This window comes from Capricornis sumatraensis, chromosome 10 (assembly GCF_032405125.1).
Source record: "Capricornis sumatraensis isolate serow.1 chromosome 10, serow.2, whole genome shotgun sequence".
Taxonomy (NCBI): domain Eukaryota; kingdom Metazoa; phylum Chordata; class Mammalia; order Artiodactyla; family Bovidae; genus Capricornis; species Capricornis sumatraensis.
In genome coordinates this window covers 104912363-104928871 of record NC_091078.1, presented here as the reverse complement: position 1 = coordinate 104928871, position 16509 = coordinate 104912363, and the positions used below count along the sequence as shown (strand labels likewise).

At 51.8% G+C, this 16509-nt stretch overlaps 1 protein-coding gene across 1 annotated transcript in view; it reads right to left on the bottom strand.

Moving 5' to 3' along the window:
* RUVBL1 (RuvB like AAA ATPase 1) overlaps window positions 1-10339 on the bottom strand; it is a 30596-nt gene extending 20257 nt beyond the window's left edge. The window contains exons 1-2 of the mRNA XM_068982151.1: window positions 10149-10339; window positions 6880-6966 (exon numbers count right to left, since the gene is read on the bottom strand). Coding sequence (XP_068838252.1) covers window positions 6880-6966; window positions 10149-10289 — 228 coding nt within the window. The 5' untranslated portion in view covers window positions 10290-10339. The remainder of the gene's footprint in view (window positions 1-6879; window positions 6967-10148) is intronic.
* Between the last annotated feature and the right edge of the window lie 6170 nt (window positions 10340-16509).

The window sequence follows — 16509 nt, the reverse complement described above, 5'->3', positions numbered from 1 at the left end:
CTGACCACGTCGCAGCAGGACAGCTCTGCTGGGTCTCTGAGATACTGCTTTCTATCTTTACAGACTCAGGAAGCCATCAACTACAGCCCATCCGAAATCAGTAATCAAGGAACAAGTGACCGGATTGCTCACTTTATGCCGAGTGGCCCCACAAATCGGGAAGAATGACACCCAGGCTGGGATTCTACGGCTACGAGTTGGTAAAGTCACACTTGAACGTGCCCATATAAACTACGAAATGACTTTTGCTAAAATAACCACAGCTGCTGAACAGACAGACTTAACAGAAATATGCTCACACATCAACGCAAAGAGCCAGAACCTTAAACGCTGCTTTCAGCTTTCCTCAGCTCTGACACAAAAGCCCAGGTAAGGTCAGCTCCCAAGGTGCACAGGCTAAGACAAGAAGCTAGCTGCTAAAGAATGCCGTGGATCTCTGAGGCAGTTTTAAAACTGGCCCAGGAAAAATGCCTCTTCTGTTCCCTGCTGATGGTTTAATGTTCAGTGTGACCCTGAGCACATGGGACAGCCACATGCCAGACTTTCTCATCAGTCAAATCAAAATCCTGGGTTAGTCACTGGTAGCAAGCTGATTGCCCACAGACTGCTCCTATTTTGGCCTGCAGAGTCTCAGGTGTATTTTTCAACTTAGTTGTTGCCCATGCTTGAATTTGGGAAATTTCACAGAAAAATAGTTATGCAGCTTCTTCTGAGAAGCAAGAAGCTCTGGCCACAGCGGGCCCCAGTGACCACATGGCCGCACTGAGTGGACACCCAGGCAGCCGCTCCCCAGCGAGGGCTCGCGCCAGCCCCCGGGCGCCGCACTCGGCCCACCGCCCACGTGAGCAGGCACCCAAGCGTGCGCCCTCGAGGCTGCTATCTCTAAGGCTGTCCCTCCCGTCTTCTGAGAATGAAGGGAAAACCTCCAGAGCGTGGCAGCAAGGCAGCAGCACGCTCAAGCAGGACTCCCGTGGGAAGAGCCGCAGGCCGGCCAGGCCCACCTTCCATCCAAACTGCTCACCTTCCCAGTCTCTCTTCTTTCTCTTCCCCCAGCACTTCAGGCCCAGCTCCCCCCCCTCAGGTGTGAACTCAGAGACAGGCCCACGCCCGATGCAGGGCAGACCCCACAGCAGCCACCACAGAAGAGACGGCCGGTGCGTTCCTGCGACAGTGAGAACTGTGTGGTTATGAGACGCCTCGGGGGTGTCCGGCTGCCTCCGTCTAAAGGCTCTCAGGAGGATGGCATAAGACGCGGCTATCGTACGGACTGTACCTGCACCCACTAAGCGGCACAGAGTGACTGGCACGAAGGCTGCGCGACGTAAGCCGTGAGCTTCCAGACGTTTAAGCTGGATTCAGAAAAAGCAGGGGAACCAGAGATCAAATTGCCAACATCCGCTGGATCACAGAAAGGCAGGAGAACTCCAGGAAAACATCTACTTCCGCTTCACTGACTACGCTAAAGCCTTTGCCTGTGTGGACCACAACAAACTGGAAAATTCTCAAAGAGATGGGAATACCAGACCACCTTACCTGCTTCCTGAGAAATCTGTACGCAGGTCAAGAAGCAACAGTTAGAACCAAACATGGAACAATGGACTGGTTCCAAATCGGGAAAGGAGTACATCAAGGCTGGATATTGCCACCCTGCTTATTTAATTTCTATGAAGGGTACATCATGCGAAATGCTGGGCTGGATGAAGCACAAGCTGGAATCAAGATTGCCAGGAGAAATATCAATAACCTCAGATATGCAGATGACACCACCCTTATGGCAGAAAGTGAAGAGGAACTAAAAAGCCTCTTGATGAAAGTGAAAGAGGAGAGTGAAAAAGCTGACTTAAAACTCAACATTCAGAAAACGAAGATCATGGCATCCGGTCCCATCACTTCATGGCAAATAGATGGGGAAACAATGGAAGCAGTGAGAGACTTTATTTTGGGGGTCTCCAAAATCACTGCAGATGGTGACTGCAGCCATGAAATTAGAAGACGCTTGCTCCTTGGAAGGAAAGTTATGACCAACCTAGATAGTATATTCAAAAGCAGAGACATTACTTTGCCAACAAAGGTCCGTCTAATCAAGGCTATGGTTTTTCCAGTGGTCATGTATGGATGTGAGAGTTGGACTGTGAAGAAGGCTGAGCGCCAAAGAATTGATGCTTTTGAACTGTGGTGTTGGAGAAGACTCTTGAGAGTCCCTCGGACTGCAAGGAGATCAAAACAGTCCATCCTAAAGGAAAACGGTCCTGGTTATTCATTGGAAGAACTGATTCTGAAGTTGAAGCTCCAATACTCTGGCCACCTGATGCAAAGAACTGGCTCATTGGAAAAGACCTTAATGCTGGGAAAGATTGAAGGCAGGAGGAGAAGGGGACAATAGAGGATGAGATGGTTGGATGGCATCACCGACTCAATGGATGTTGAGCCCATTGAGTCCAGCAGTTGGTGATGGGCAGGGAAGCCTGGCATGCTGCAGTCCATGGGGTCAGAAGAGTCGGACACGACTGACTGACTGAACTGACTTGCACAAGAGATCCTGCTGAGCCCTCCCAGCCAGCCCATGAACTTGATGGTCTAGCTCACATTTTCTGGATTTAGAAACTGAAAGTCAAACTTCCAACTCACTCAAAGTCAGTTAGCAAGCACCAGGGCCAGAATGCAAACCCCGATCTCTAGGACCTACCTCTGCATGACCACCCCCAAGCAAGCGGCACAAAGAGGTGTTGCCAAGATTAGAAAGTCAACTGTATTTTCAATCTCATATGAACACCTTTTTCTAAAACCCAAACACAAAGCCCCATTATTATGAGTGTGCAGCCTTAAGAGGGGAATGGCCACATTCTGAACAAGCACCACACTCCTGCCGGCCACTCAGTTAAGCTGCCTAAACCTTGGGGCCCACGGGCACACAGTAACGCAGGAGAGTTACCACGCGCCTTGAGCGTGTGGAGGGGGACTGGGTAACCCACAGGTGCCGAGGGCCTCTGGTATCTCCCAGAAGGAAAACGCTACGATGTTACCAGAGCACCAAGGACCCACGGTTCCAGCAACTGGCCGAGAGAGCCACAGCCACTCCCTCCTGTTACAGAACGTCCAGAATGAGTAAACAGTCAAGACAGATCCAGAACGGAAGCTACCATGCCCGGGGGGCTGGGCCTGGGACAGATGCCAGAAGCCATGGGCACATAAAAGCCTCCAAGAGCACGTGTCAGCAGACAAGCTGAGCCGAGAGGAGCTCTCCAAGGGCCAGGGACAGGCTGGCCAGTCTCAGCACAGCTCCGGCTGAGGCCTCCCTAGCAGGCTCTCAGACAGAGTCAGGAATGGACTCTACACGGCCTGACGGCCAGGAAACCCAAGCCACAAAATTCCCATCACGTGCCCTGGGGTGGTGGCAAGCAGGGCCCCTCACAAGTCCTCTCAGGAAGTACTCAGCCCTAACCAGGAGATCAGGGAAGCCTCAGATTTGATCAAACACAAGTCCACAAGCAGACACAGGATATAAAGTGAATAAGAGATTGTTTCATGAACAAGAAACAAGAGACAATCAAAAATAGCCAGATCTTGAAGAAATGAAAAAATTTAAAAATAGGAGGAGGGAGAGGCTTCTTCATTACAAAAAGAAGTAAAAAGAAAAAAAAAAAAAGCAGGCTAATATATGTATTAATGAGGAGGGCATGGCAACCCATTCTAGCATTCTTGCCTGGAGAACCCCCAGACAGAGGGCTCTGGCGGCTGCAGTCCTTTACGGGGTTGCAAAGAGCTGGACACAACCGAGCGACTGAACGCAGCGCAGCACACATGTATTAACAGAGGATACAGAGCTTTAGGAAGTCGCCACTGCGCAGCCACCACTGTGGTAACTGATAAGGCAAAGACCACTGAAGAACGCTGCAGCCGCGGGTGAAAGGACATTCCCGACATCTCAGTGTCACTTCCCAGGAGACTGTTTCAGAGCGAGCCAGTCCCCTCAAAGAGAACGCGGTGGGGTGCCAGCCTTCCGCTGTGAGGCAGGTTCCAGACACAATGCCACCTGCGCAGTGCTCTGCCAAAGTGCTGGGTGCTTCTTCAAACAAAATCAGACAACCGCTGTGGGACACTGCACAAAACAATGGTCCTGGGCTTTTCAAAAATGTCACCACTGTAAAAGGAATCAAAAAAATGCAGGGAAGGGTGCCTGTTCTACATAAAGAGACTAAAGAAACTACCGTGACTGCAACGTGAGGCGTGTGATTATAATTCAAATAAGAAGGATAAAAAATGAAAACAAAATGAAACAAAAAAAATAGACGCACAAAAAATGAAAGAGCCAAGAACGGAAACGACGTACAGATATTTTAATATGAAGTAAATATTAGCTAATACTACTAGCAACATTACATTTCTTGGGTGGATAACAGTATCATGGCAAAGAAGGTCCTGGCACTCACTTTCAAATGGTTCAGAAGTAAAATACAGAAAACACAGATGTCGCCAAGCGTTTACCATTAGTCACCTATGAGGAGGGTACAGAGGGGCTCATCAAACTGTCCTTTCCACTCTTTTGCAGATTTCCAATTTTGCAAAATGGAAAATATTCAACGGACTGCACTGAAGAGTAGCTTTCTCACAGGCTACAAGGCAGACTGGAAGAGAGGCCTAAAGAAGCTACCCAGAATGCAGCAGGGCCACAGAAACGGGGCACACACGAGAGGTTGCAGTCTCGAGGACAAGCTGAGAGGCCCTGGCCCGGGCGCTTCAGGCTGCAGAGCTCGCGGTGGGGGCCGCTCCACGCTCTGCAGGACGCCCTGCAGGCCCCGCGGCCTCCACCAAGAAGAGGCCAGCAGCACTCGCTGCCCCACCAAGTGCAACGATCGAAAATGTCTCAGGAGAGTGCCAAAGGGCCCCAGAGGGCAACGGTGGTCCAGGCGGAGGACCTCTGCAGGGGAGCGTCAGTCACTGGATTTCAGGAGAGGGAAGAGACCAGACAAAGGTAGCATCTGAAGAAAAAGAGGCTAGCCAGTTCCCAGAACTGATTAGATATATTACACACTCAGATCCACGTCAAGCAGGATAAATGAAATAAATCCACTCTTTGACATACTACAGTGAAGCACCAAACCCAAAATATCCCAAAAACACCCGGAGAAAAAAGACAAAAGCAACACTAGCAGCCAAAAGGCAGGAAACACCACTGAGACACAGCGCTGAGAGACACCTGTCAGCTGAGTTACACGTCCAACAGAACTACCTTTCAAAACAAGGGCGATACAATCAACACAAACCTGACGTTGCCACCAACAAACTTCTAGAAGGGACTTCTTAACAATGCAGTTTAGGAAGAAGAAAATGGAAGGAGAGCAAACGTCTAAGATACGAGAAGGAATAGCAAGCAAATGAATGGTAAATACAGTGACGAACCTGGAGAAGGAAGGCAACCACTCCAGTTCTCTTGCCTGGGAAATCTCATGCACAGAGCAGCCTGGCGGGCTACAGTCCATGGGGTCTAGGGACTGGGCAACGAACACACACACGGTGATGAGCAGAAAGGAAACTGAAGTTCACGTTTACAGCCCTGTAAAGTTTACTTGTTCACAAATACAGCACTTTTTCCTCAACTTTAAGACATCAATGTAAGATATACTGGCAATTCAATCATATGACTTCAAAATGGTAAAGTCACCATCTTACCACTGCAAGTTTAATAACTCTTCAACAGGGAGGGCTTCAGAAAGGCTAAGGGGCCTGCCTGGGGTCTCAGCACCGGGGTGGAACCCCCTTCTTTACAAACTCACTGCCAAGCTTCTCCTCTCCTGTATTAAGTGAGTGAGTGAGTTGCTCAGCTGTGTCCAGCTCTTTGCGACCTCATGGACCATACAGTCCATAGGATTCTCCAGGCCAGAATACTGGAGTGGGTAGCCTTTCCCTTCTCCAGGGGATCTTCCCAACCCAGGGATTGAATCCAGGTTTCCCTCGTTGCAGGCAGATTCTTTAACAGCTGAACCCTAAGAGATGCCCAGGAATACTGGAATGGGTAGCCTATCCCTTCTCCAGCGGATCTTCCCAACCCAGGAATCAAACCAGGGTCTCCTGCATTGCAGGTGGATTCTTTACCAGCGGAGCTATGAGGGAAGCATCAAGCGGCCCTCTTAAAGAACAAACAGGCCCAGATGGTGTGTTTCAAGATGCCGGCCAAGCCCCTCACAGATCCCACAGGCTGTTAGGCATCTTGGCCTAGAAGGCCCTTTTCTTTCCTGCAAAGCCAAACTCTCTCCCGGCTCCAAGAGCAAATGTCAAGCCTCAATTCCTCCAGCCGTACCAGCCCGAGTGCCACCTTCTGCTGCAATGCCAGCTGCATTTATGGCCAGGTGATGCCCTGCAGCTCAGTGCTCAACTGGAGACTCTCCTGGTGCCACGGTCTCCTCTCTGCCCCGGAGAGCCTATTAGGCCCTTGGCGATAAAAAAATAAAAATCTTTTTCCCTTCTCCTGCCATCTCTCACAGCTAGCACAGTGTTGCGTCGTCAGCGTGTGGAAAATTGCCTGCTGACCGATTTTCTTTCCCTCCCAAATAAGATGTCATTCCCAAGATTTTATGACGCCCTAGGCCAACAGAAATGTATTTCCAAAGCAAAGGAGACTCGAAAGAGATAAAAGACAAATTACAGACAATGAGGCCCCTCTGAGGACTTCATTCTCTTTTCTCTGGAGGTCAGCCAGGATAATCTGAATTTTAGAAGCATGAATTTTAGATACTCAATTGTATTCCTGCACATCAGTTTTAAAAACATACATATAACCAATTCAGCTAAACAAAGACTAGTTAAGACACAAATTCAATTTGGTTTAGACATTAAAATCAACCTCTTAGGCAGATTTTTAAAATGAGAGAAAATGAGTACCTTGCCAGTTCCAGGAGGTCCTGCCAACAGGACAGCTCTTCCAGCCATTTTCTTGCTTTTGATTAATTCTACTATCACACCACATGCCTAGACACCACAATGGAAAGAAACAGTAAATCAATATTAAAATGCTTCACAGGAGGAAAAAGTCCAGTCTCTGGCGCACACAATTCACAGACTCATTCACTGAATGCCAGGACACCACAGAGGCTGTTCTAGGTGCTGGAGAACATGAGGGCTGCAGAGCTCCTGTCCTGGTGGAGGAGACAAACACAAATCACTAGGAAGAGACAAGGGCGACAAAAGGGTGAGTGGCTGGGGGCAGAGGTTACTCTATAGAGTGAGCTGGGAAGGCCTCTTAGACATTATATTTGATACATGAAACTCCAGGTGGAGCAGAAGTCAGTGTTCCCAGCAATTCAAAATACAGCAATGAGCTTGGCACACCCAAGGGACAGAAAGGCTGCATGACCCAGAGTTCAGAGAACAAGCGGAAAAGGGAGACGAGGTCGTGGAGGCAGGAGGGGCAGGACTTGGAACAGGACCTGCCAGTCCCCAGTCAAGTCTGGCTTCATTCTGCATGTAATGGGAAACCAGTGAAGACATCTCAGCTACATGCCATGTTCTGAAGATTCGTTTTTAAAGACTCTTGATGGCTGCCGTATGGAGAATGGAAACGGGAGCCGCGGCACACACGCCAGGGGCCTCTAGAAACCGGAAATGAAACTGTCTATATCTTCACATGTGCACCTTTCCAGGGAGAGGATTCACAGCTTTCGTTAGATTCTCAAATTAACCCACTAAGTACTAAGAATCAATGGCACACTCTACTAGTTGGCCATCAGTTAACTATCCCAGAATGCTGCAAGCAAACGCTACATGTGATGTTTAATCTATGGCATCATAAGACCCAAGAACTGCCTTTCAAATCCTCAAGATTAAATTATTTGTTAGCATACTTTAAACATTCTGAGTATTAAGCCATTCTGTACAGCATATACATTGTGTATTTATATGTATAATCACGTACATCTATATGTGTATATAGTTGACCCATGAACCCTTGAAGCTGGGATGCGCAATCTCCACACAGTCGAAAATCAGCACATGACTCTACAGCCAGCCCTGCACGTCCGTGACAGCAGCCAAGGGTCCTAACACTTATACACTGAAAGAGATCTGCATGCGGTGGGCTCATGCAGTTCAAACCCATGCTGCTCAAGGGCCGACTGTATACTGACACACATATGGATGTCCATCACAGAAAGTCTATAAACGGGTTGCTGATTGTATGCGTTTTAGAGCATTTCTGGAGCAAGGCTGAGAAAGTCGCACTCCCTGAACTCCTGTATCTTGAGACTACACAAGATCCCTTACACGATTTAAAGCACGCCTCTCTCCGAGGTGCATTCCATTTGTCTCAAGGCAGGTCACAGCTTTTCTCCCTGGACAGCACCTTGCTGACAATGTCTTGTGAACACACCTAACTCTTCTCTCTCTTTTCACCATGGACTGTGGAGGTGTATCTTGCTCTCACACTTAGACAGCCCCTCAAAACACAGGTTCAAGGAAACCATGTGGATGTGCTCCACCCCATTTCTGGCTCAGCTGGGAGAGCACGGCACACTTACACAGCCCAGAAGAGATTCTTCAGAGGTCGCATTTTCAACAAGAAAAAGGAGCCACTGAGGTCCTTCCACAGTGACCTCTGACATCATTCATAACCCTCAGCACTGGAGCTCTGGGCGATTCAAAGGGGAGGAAGACTTTTCAAGCCTTGTCTGTGTGCTCTTATTCACACACTCCCTCTTCCCGTTAATATTCTTCCATTTAGGTTCCTTCTCTCCAGTGAGCTTCTTCCAGTGAATTCCAAAATCTAAAAAGTGTGAACTGGAAGGGCCTTTAGAGAACTGTAACTCTCATTTTTCAGGTGAGCTTATTAAACATCAAGGAGGCTGGTGATGTGACCAGACCCAAACAAGGACCTGGCAGCAGAGGTGGGATGACTAATAGATCAGCACATAAATTCTGAGTCCCTATAATAAGCCAGGTTCTGGATATTTAACATGACCCGGTCTGTATCCTTGGGAAGCTCATATTCAGATGGAGGCACACAGCATCTGAGTTAACAGCATGGATTCTGGAGTCAGGTTGCCTTGCCTAGCTCTGCCAAGCACCAGCTGAGTAATCTGAGACCCATAACCCAATCTCTGTGAAACACAATTTTCTCATCCGAAAACAGAATTCGTAACATCAAGGCCCGAATGCTAACGGATTTACGGTGAAGTCTACTAATGTCTGCGACTGAGTGTGACATGCAAAGGCAGCCTGCTGGAGGGCTAAATGAACAGACAGAAGACAAGCAACGGCGTAAAATGTCGCTTGTAGAACCCGGGAGCTCTTTCAGTTTTGTCGTATGTCAGAAGAGTGCCATAAAAAAGTAGAGAGGGACAGTCTAAGGATGGAGGGGACGATAGGACGATGGAAACGGGGCTGCTTAGCACATGGAGATGACGCAGCGACTGTCTGCAGTGACAGCCTCTCAGACAGCTGAGGCTGGATAAAGAGAAGCTAGTCACCTTAATCCTGCCACAGTTTCCCCTCTGCAAGCATGGTGTCCAGAATGGAGGCTTCTCTTTGGCCCTTTCTTAGCACAGTTAGGCTAGAGGGCAAGAGTCCTGACCTGGACTGACAGAGCTGCTGAGCCACAGCAGAGGTCCTGGCAACGGGCTGAGGGGGACTGCTACACAGACAGCACGGTCTCAGGAGTCAGAAACGCAGGCGCAAACTCCAGTGTTGCTAAACTGAGTCGCCAGGGGACTGGGTGGACAGGTCTCTCACCCTGAATTTTTTCATCTACAAAAAAGCAACAACTAAAAAAAAAAAAACCAGAGCCTGAATAGTTCTGTGATAATAATGTGGGTGAAAGGACCGGGCACCGCCATCCCTCGGTAGATATGGGCTTTAAGTGGAATGGTCAAAAAAGGACTCGGTACCCGTCACCTGCCCAGCCTGGCCACTTTCCGGCTTTAAAATTCCAGGGCCTCCCAATGCGCTCTCAGAAACCCCCCAGAGCCCGTCCCCAAAGTCTAACACTCCCGTTTGGCGGTTTAAACGTTGTGTCCGAAACGCACGGTCCGGGAGAGCAGGGTTCCGCCCGTTTTCTGCCCCGACCCCCGCCTCAGCCCCGCCGCAGGGCCCGCCTCAGCGCCCGCCTCAGCCCCGCCGCAGCCCCGCCGCAGCCCCGGCCCCGCCGCCCGCCGCCACACCTCACGCGCGTTCTCCTGGCCCACGAGGCCCGAGGCCGCCTGCTTGGCCAGGCCGCTCTCGTCCAGCCCCAGCCCCTTCACATGGCTGTGGGAGGCGATACGCTGAGTCTTCGTGGTGCTCTTCACCTCCTCGATCTTCATGCTGACAACCGCAGCCCCCGAGCCCGCACAGCCCAGGCAGCGCGCCCCGCGTCACCACGAGGCCGTTACAGGCGGTTGGTCCCGCCTCGGTCGGCGTCCCATTGGCCGCGGCGGGAGCGCCTCCGCGCTCCATTGGCTCCTGGCTGCGCCCGTCGCGGCTGCCGGTAGGGCCCGCCCACCAGCTTCCGGCGGTGTCCCACGGTTGGCTTCCCCCGCGGCCGGCGCTTCCTTCCTGGGTAGGGCCTAGCCGCGCGGCGCTGCGGCTCACTAGGGGCGCGCGTCCCGCTCTTCCCCGGGCCTTCCGGTCCGCGAGCGCGTTCGAACCGATACCGCTCTGCGGAGCTCAAGTTCGACCTCGGTGTCGGAGACGAACAGACAGGTTTAGAACTTAAGCTTCGACCTGCGCCGGCTGAGCAGTTTTCTGACAGCCGCTCCTCCCGCCGTCTTCGGGGAGGCCGTGCTCAGCGTCCTCAGGGGGCCTGTCCTCTGCTTCCCCTCGCCTCCGCCTCTCTCTTTACTTAGATTAAGTTGGCTGTGGGTGACGCTTAGGGTAATTCCTAGTCCGGATGAAGATGCGGGCGCAGAGGCCCCGCACCTCACCCAAGAGCGCGCAGCAAGTCCTCAGCAGTTGGAATTTCTGCTGAGGACTTAGGGCACGGCAGCCTGTGGGACCCTCATCCCAGCCCTCGGATTGGACGGTACGGTCATCCCGCGGCTGCGTCCTGTCCGTTCCATGAAAATGTCAGCGCTGCCTGGAACAGTGTGCTCTTCCCATCCACCCATCCGTTCAATAAACATTGGTTTGCACCTGCTCTGAGCCGGACACTCCACGATGCAGGCTTAAATACAAAGTCTGCAGCCTTAACAAGCTTAGTCCTTAGTTGGGAAGCTTGCGATGGTGAGGTGTGCAAGCCCAGAGCAGGCCACCTGGAACAGCTGGAGAGCCTAGGAAGGCACCAGGAGGTGATATGGTAATGCCCACACAGAACCCTTCTAAGGCTAACGGCCTTAGAAGAAGATGGTGCTTTGCCGTGTCACAGGTGAGTGGACTCAGGTCCAGAGAAACGAGGGACTTGCCCAGAGCTCAGGGGAGCCTTTCTGGATCGGGGCTGAGACAGGCCTGAAGTCACGTCGTGCTGCAGTGGTTGCTGACTCTCGTCTCTCCTTGCGCTTCTCCATCACCACTTCTGAGTCAAGGTTTCCAGTTACTTGCATGACTATCCGGTCAGTGTCAGTCTCTCCCACTAAACTGCAGGCATTGTGAAACCGCAGACCTCGTCGCTGCTGTCCATCATTTTAGCGTCAGTGTCTGGCTCATAGCTAAGGCTTCTGCCCGGTTCTGGACCCCCACGTTCACACAGAGTCAGGCAGTTTTGCTGCGTGTATTTTACACACTGGATCTTAACCGGACTTGGTAATGGTTTCTGTCAGTGAATGGAAACTTTTGTCCCCCACCTCCTCTTCCACCAGAGCGGTTGCATTCTTTTTCCTGCTAAAGAAGGGTGCAGAAATCTGATCTGACCCAGCATTCTCTTTTTACAGGTGCGGAAACTGAGGCCCTAAAGGAGGATGGAGTTTGTCCAAAATCACAAATTGAGCAAATGCCTTTCCAGGCCTAGACTGCAGGTCCAGCGTGCAAAGAAACTGGACCTGGCCGCAGAGTCAGGCAGTTCCTTCTGTTTCAGCAGAAGATGATGTAGCAGGCCAGGCTCCAAGGTGCGTGAAGGTCAGTGAGGCCACAGCAGTAGACTTGATTATCATGCCTGCCCAGCACCCTTCTTACCTCCTGACCCCCCTCACTCTCATTTTCTGTAGAGAACCACCCTTCCCCCTCTGGGCACCACATGGCTTAGATGGCTTGGCCCTCAGCTTCGTTTCCGGGATGGACACGGGACCTTGGCCTGGCCGATCAGTGTCCTCTCGTCCCCAGAATAGTGATTGGTTCAGAAATGTGAGCAGACAGTCCAGTGACACTTAGTCCTGCACCTTTACGGGAAATAACAGGAAAGAGCCTTGGTCCTGGGTCTCCGTGTCATCTTTGCCGCTTCATGGGAAGGCTCCACCTGAGGGTGAAGCCAGCACAGAGGACAGGTCAGCTGGCAGAGACTCCTGAGGCAGTCCTTTACGTCCCCAGACCCAGCCAGCTTGCCCCACTTGCAGGGTGAGCAGTGCAGACCCTGGGGCTTAACAGCTTGAGTTAGGATTCCATCCATGGGCCTGTGCAGTGACACAGACAAGGTACGGGGCGGACGCTGCGTCCCAGCTTGTGCTGTGTGGGCCCTGGCCGGCCTGCCGGCTGGCCCGCTCTCACTTCAACCCCCTGACCCTTGCTCTTTCACCGCCTGTCCCTTGACCCCTCATGTCTTCATCCAGGCCTAATCATCTCAGCCTCTTGGTTTCCAACGCTTCTGCTCCCTCTTTGCTTTGAAGTCTTTCACATCTGACCTTTGAACCCCCAAGTCCAGGTCAAGCATGCCTCTGCCTTCTCCACACCTTGAGAAGACTGCTGAGTATAGAGGGAGGCAGTCACTCAGGGACCCTGTGGAGCCACGCTCCCATCGTGTTTTCCAGCCTCAGCTGAGCGCTCAGAGCATATCCTCAACTGATAGAATATTTAATAATGGCCTGTCAAACAGTGCAGCAGTGGCATAAGGACAGACACAGGCCTACGGAATAAAATAGAGCATCCAGAAATAAGCCTCAGCATACGAGCAAGGGAGCCAAGACCATTTGCAGCGGAAAGCTGAAACTGTAATTAGGTTTTGGTGACTTTGGGCTTAGCAGAAGCGACTGTACTTGGGGCCTGTTGTCTTGTTTCTTAATTTCCTCCTCCTGACCGGTTCTCAGCCTGAGAGATGCGATGGAAATTTAAGGCCTTAGCGCTACTCCCAGCCACCGCTCTGGAGCCCTTGCAGCTTCCCCTGAACCTCTGCGGTGCTCACAGCTCACGACATCGGGTTCACATTCTTTACCTCAGTAATTCATTCTTTTTCTGACGCTTCCGTCTCAGGGAGATCATTTGCTTGGTGGTTAGTGGCTGCGAACGTGCATTTAAAGCTTTTGAGAGAATACAATGCACTATGAAGATTGTGATGATGATTGTAAGCAATATAATCCCCAGGGTCTGGGGTGCACTTCAGAGCCATGACCCCCAAGATCCAAACCAGTCACGCTCAAAGCCAAAGAAAGTCCCTGTTGAAGGAGGCCCCCTTGTAAGCTACCTGGCTTCGTCTCTGGTCTTATATTCCTGCATTCTCACCAGCATTTGGAATGACCTCCCTTTCCGATTGTTGCCAGACACACTGGTATACTTGTTATTTCATCTCCAGGTTGATTTCTGGGGACAGAAGGGAAAGATGATTTTGCTGGCACCTTGGAGGTGGTGCAAAGACACACAGCCAAATACCGTTGATCCACACAGTGAGAACATTACTGCCTTTTTAACCCTTTTTTTTTTGGCTGCACAGCTTGGATCGAACCGTGGTCCCCGACCAGGGATTAAATCCCGGTTCACCGCAGTAAAAGCCCATGTCCTGGCCAGGGAATTCCTGTGCCTTTTTAATTCTAATTCCGTGAATCTTAGGGGGTGGAGTATGACTCTCCGTTTTTAATACTTGCTAGTCTCACTTTTTATTGAGACTTTTGTGGGTCCCAGCTATTTGTGGAAAGTGATAGTGTTTTTCCGTGTATGGGGAAATACTTTTATTTAAGTCAGCCTTAAAGCTGTGTCTGCCTGGATCTTGCGTGAATGGTGAAGGCGGCTCATGCCCCTGGGGTTGGAGACAGCTGGCATGAAACGGGGGTCGGCTGGCAGGCTGAGCAAGCCTCCTCTCGCGGCCCTCCTCCCTCTGCCGGGAACTAGCCCCAGCAGCACCGCCGAGGGCTATCAGGAGAGTTCAGTGAGGTCCTGGCCCCGGGCCTGAGCGGGAAGCGGCGCAGAAAGTGGCACCCGCGCTCGCAATCCAGCGGCCCGGGCTCGTCCCTTGGCCATCTGCCTGCTGTGTGTGCTGCCTTCCAGTCGTCCTGCCCGGCTTTGCCCCGAGGACTCTCCTGGGAATTGCTGTGGCGCCTGAGGCAGAAAGTGGGGCTGGGGCTGGGGTCAGGTCAGCCAGCCTTCTCTGCTGGGACCTCTCTCCATGCCAGCAGACACGCCCCACTGCATCGGGGGAACAGCTGAAGCCTGCAGGTCCCCAGGGCTCTGGCTGCACCCCCGTCCCACTGGTGTCACGTGGCAGCGGGGTCAGAGGTCAGGGGAGCGTGGTCTGACCAGAGGACAGGCCGTCGGGCTGTTTCTGGTGTACAGTCTTAGCTGTCAGCCTGTGATCCTCTGACCAGGTGGGAGGGAATTATGAGCCATTCACTAACTTAATAAATGTGAAAACAGACTCCACATTCTAGTTAAATGTCTATATTCGTTTACTATGTCTCCAGTAACCAATTCCTACAAACGGTGTCATAAGGCAACTCTCACGCGTTCTGTTACAGTTCTGCTTATCAGTGTCCAAAACAGGCCTCACTGGGCTAAAATCCAGGTGTGGGCAGGCGGGGTTCCTTTTTGGAGGCTCCGGGGAGGTCCCACAGGCTGGGTTTTTCCAGCTTCTACAGCCTGCCCAGCTCCTGGACTCAGGTCCTGCTTCCACCTGTAAAGACAGTAACGGCCAGCGACGTCTTCTTATTTCACCGTCTCTGGTTCCTTTCCTCTCTCCTCTCTCCCAGGGCCCACCGGATAACCTGGGATAAGCCGGCCCCCTCAACCTCATCTCAAGATCTTTAACCGAGTCACATCCACCAGGTCTTGTTACTGTGCAGGCCAACACTGTCACAGGTTCCAAGACGTGGACATCTTTGGAGGTCACTGTTCTGCACAGCCCAGATGATTTCCACAGGTTTTAGTCCGTATCCGAGAGCAGCATACTTTTGTACTGCTTGTCCTGGAAAAAGATTTCCGGTTTTTCTCCAATTGTGCTGACTTGGGTCACACACTCACTGCCGAACCAGTGGCCATGGCTAGTGAAAGGACCTGAGTCTCAGGTCCATCCCTGGAGCTAGAGTGGGGTCAGCCCCCATGGTGACCCGGAGGAGAAGAGCGTGATGCCTCTGAGGACAGTTGAGGAGGGAGAGGCCGCTGACCCCTGCAGACCTTAAAGAGCTTGTATCCATATTCAGGTGGAAGAAATGGGGTGGGAGGCGGGTGGGGCCACGGGGCGTGATTCCAGCTTGTGGGGACCAGTTCTCCCCAGGACGTCAGCTCCCGCCCTGCAGCTCAGGGGGCACTATCAGAGCTGCTCAGCACTGGCAATGCCATGGAGCACAGTGGTGGCCTGGTGACAACCTGATCCGAGGTCAGTATGGGACACGCCGAGGCAGGTACATGGTTAACACAGTCACTGGCAAGGTGGATAGCCTCAGAGAAGACGGAAATTTCCATTTCACTCCTGAAAGAATCTTTAAAGCCAAAACTCAAATCAAAGAGCAAAGTATAATAACTTCCTCTGGGTAAATTTATAATTAATCCTGGATTAATTGGTCTTAATGAAATTGAATTAATTACTAGCTGTTTGTAAAGAACTTTGAACTACCTTAATACAAAATAGCATTAAAAGAACAGAAAGGAGCCCGCATTGCATTAACATTAACGAGAAATCCCAAATAATCGCAGTTCTGCAGGCCATTCCCTGTCAATCATTTCCCAGGGACTGGGCCCAGCCTCGGAACCCAGCATGGGACTCAGGAGTTTGTGGCAGAGGACGGTGTCTTTGTGGGCTGGAGGTCTGGCGGTGGCTCCACTCAAGAAACAGTTTGCACGTGCTCTCCTGGGGGCAAGCAAAGATAGGCAAGGGTCCTCAGCTCACCAGGACAGGGGCGGGCACCAGAGCACCAGAGCACCAGGCTGGTCTAAAGCAAAGTGGCTTCCCTGGGGTAGAAGCCAGCAGAGACAAAGGGCAGAGAGGCAGGCGTGACGGGACCTGCGTCTTGCTGGCAGCGGCGCTCCAGTTCCTGCAGGGTGTCCCTCACACGCCTCCGGGCACACCTGCCGCCTCCGGGCACACCTGCCGAGGCAGAGCTCTGTGCTTCCCTGCTCGTGCCCAGGCACACCGCCCCCAGGATACAGTCTTAATCTGGCCGACTTTCAGACAACCCAGAGCTGCCATCTCCTTGGCGCTTGTGGAGATGGGGCTGGACTCCCCCGCGGGGCTCAGGCCCCACCCCGAGGCCCACT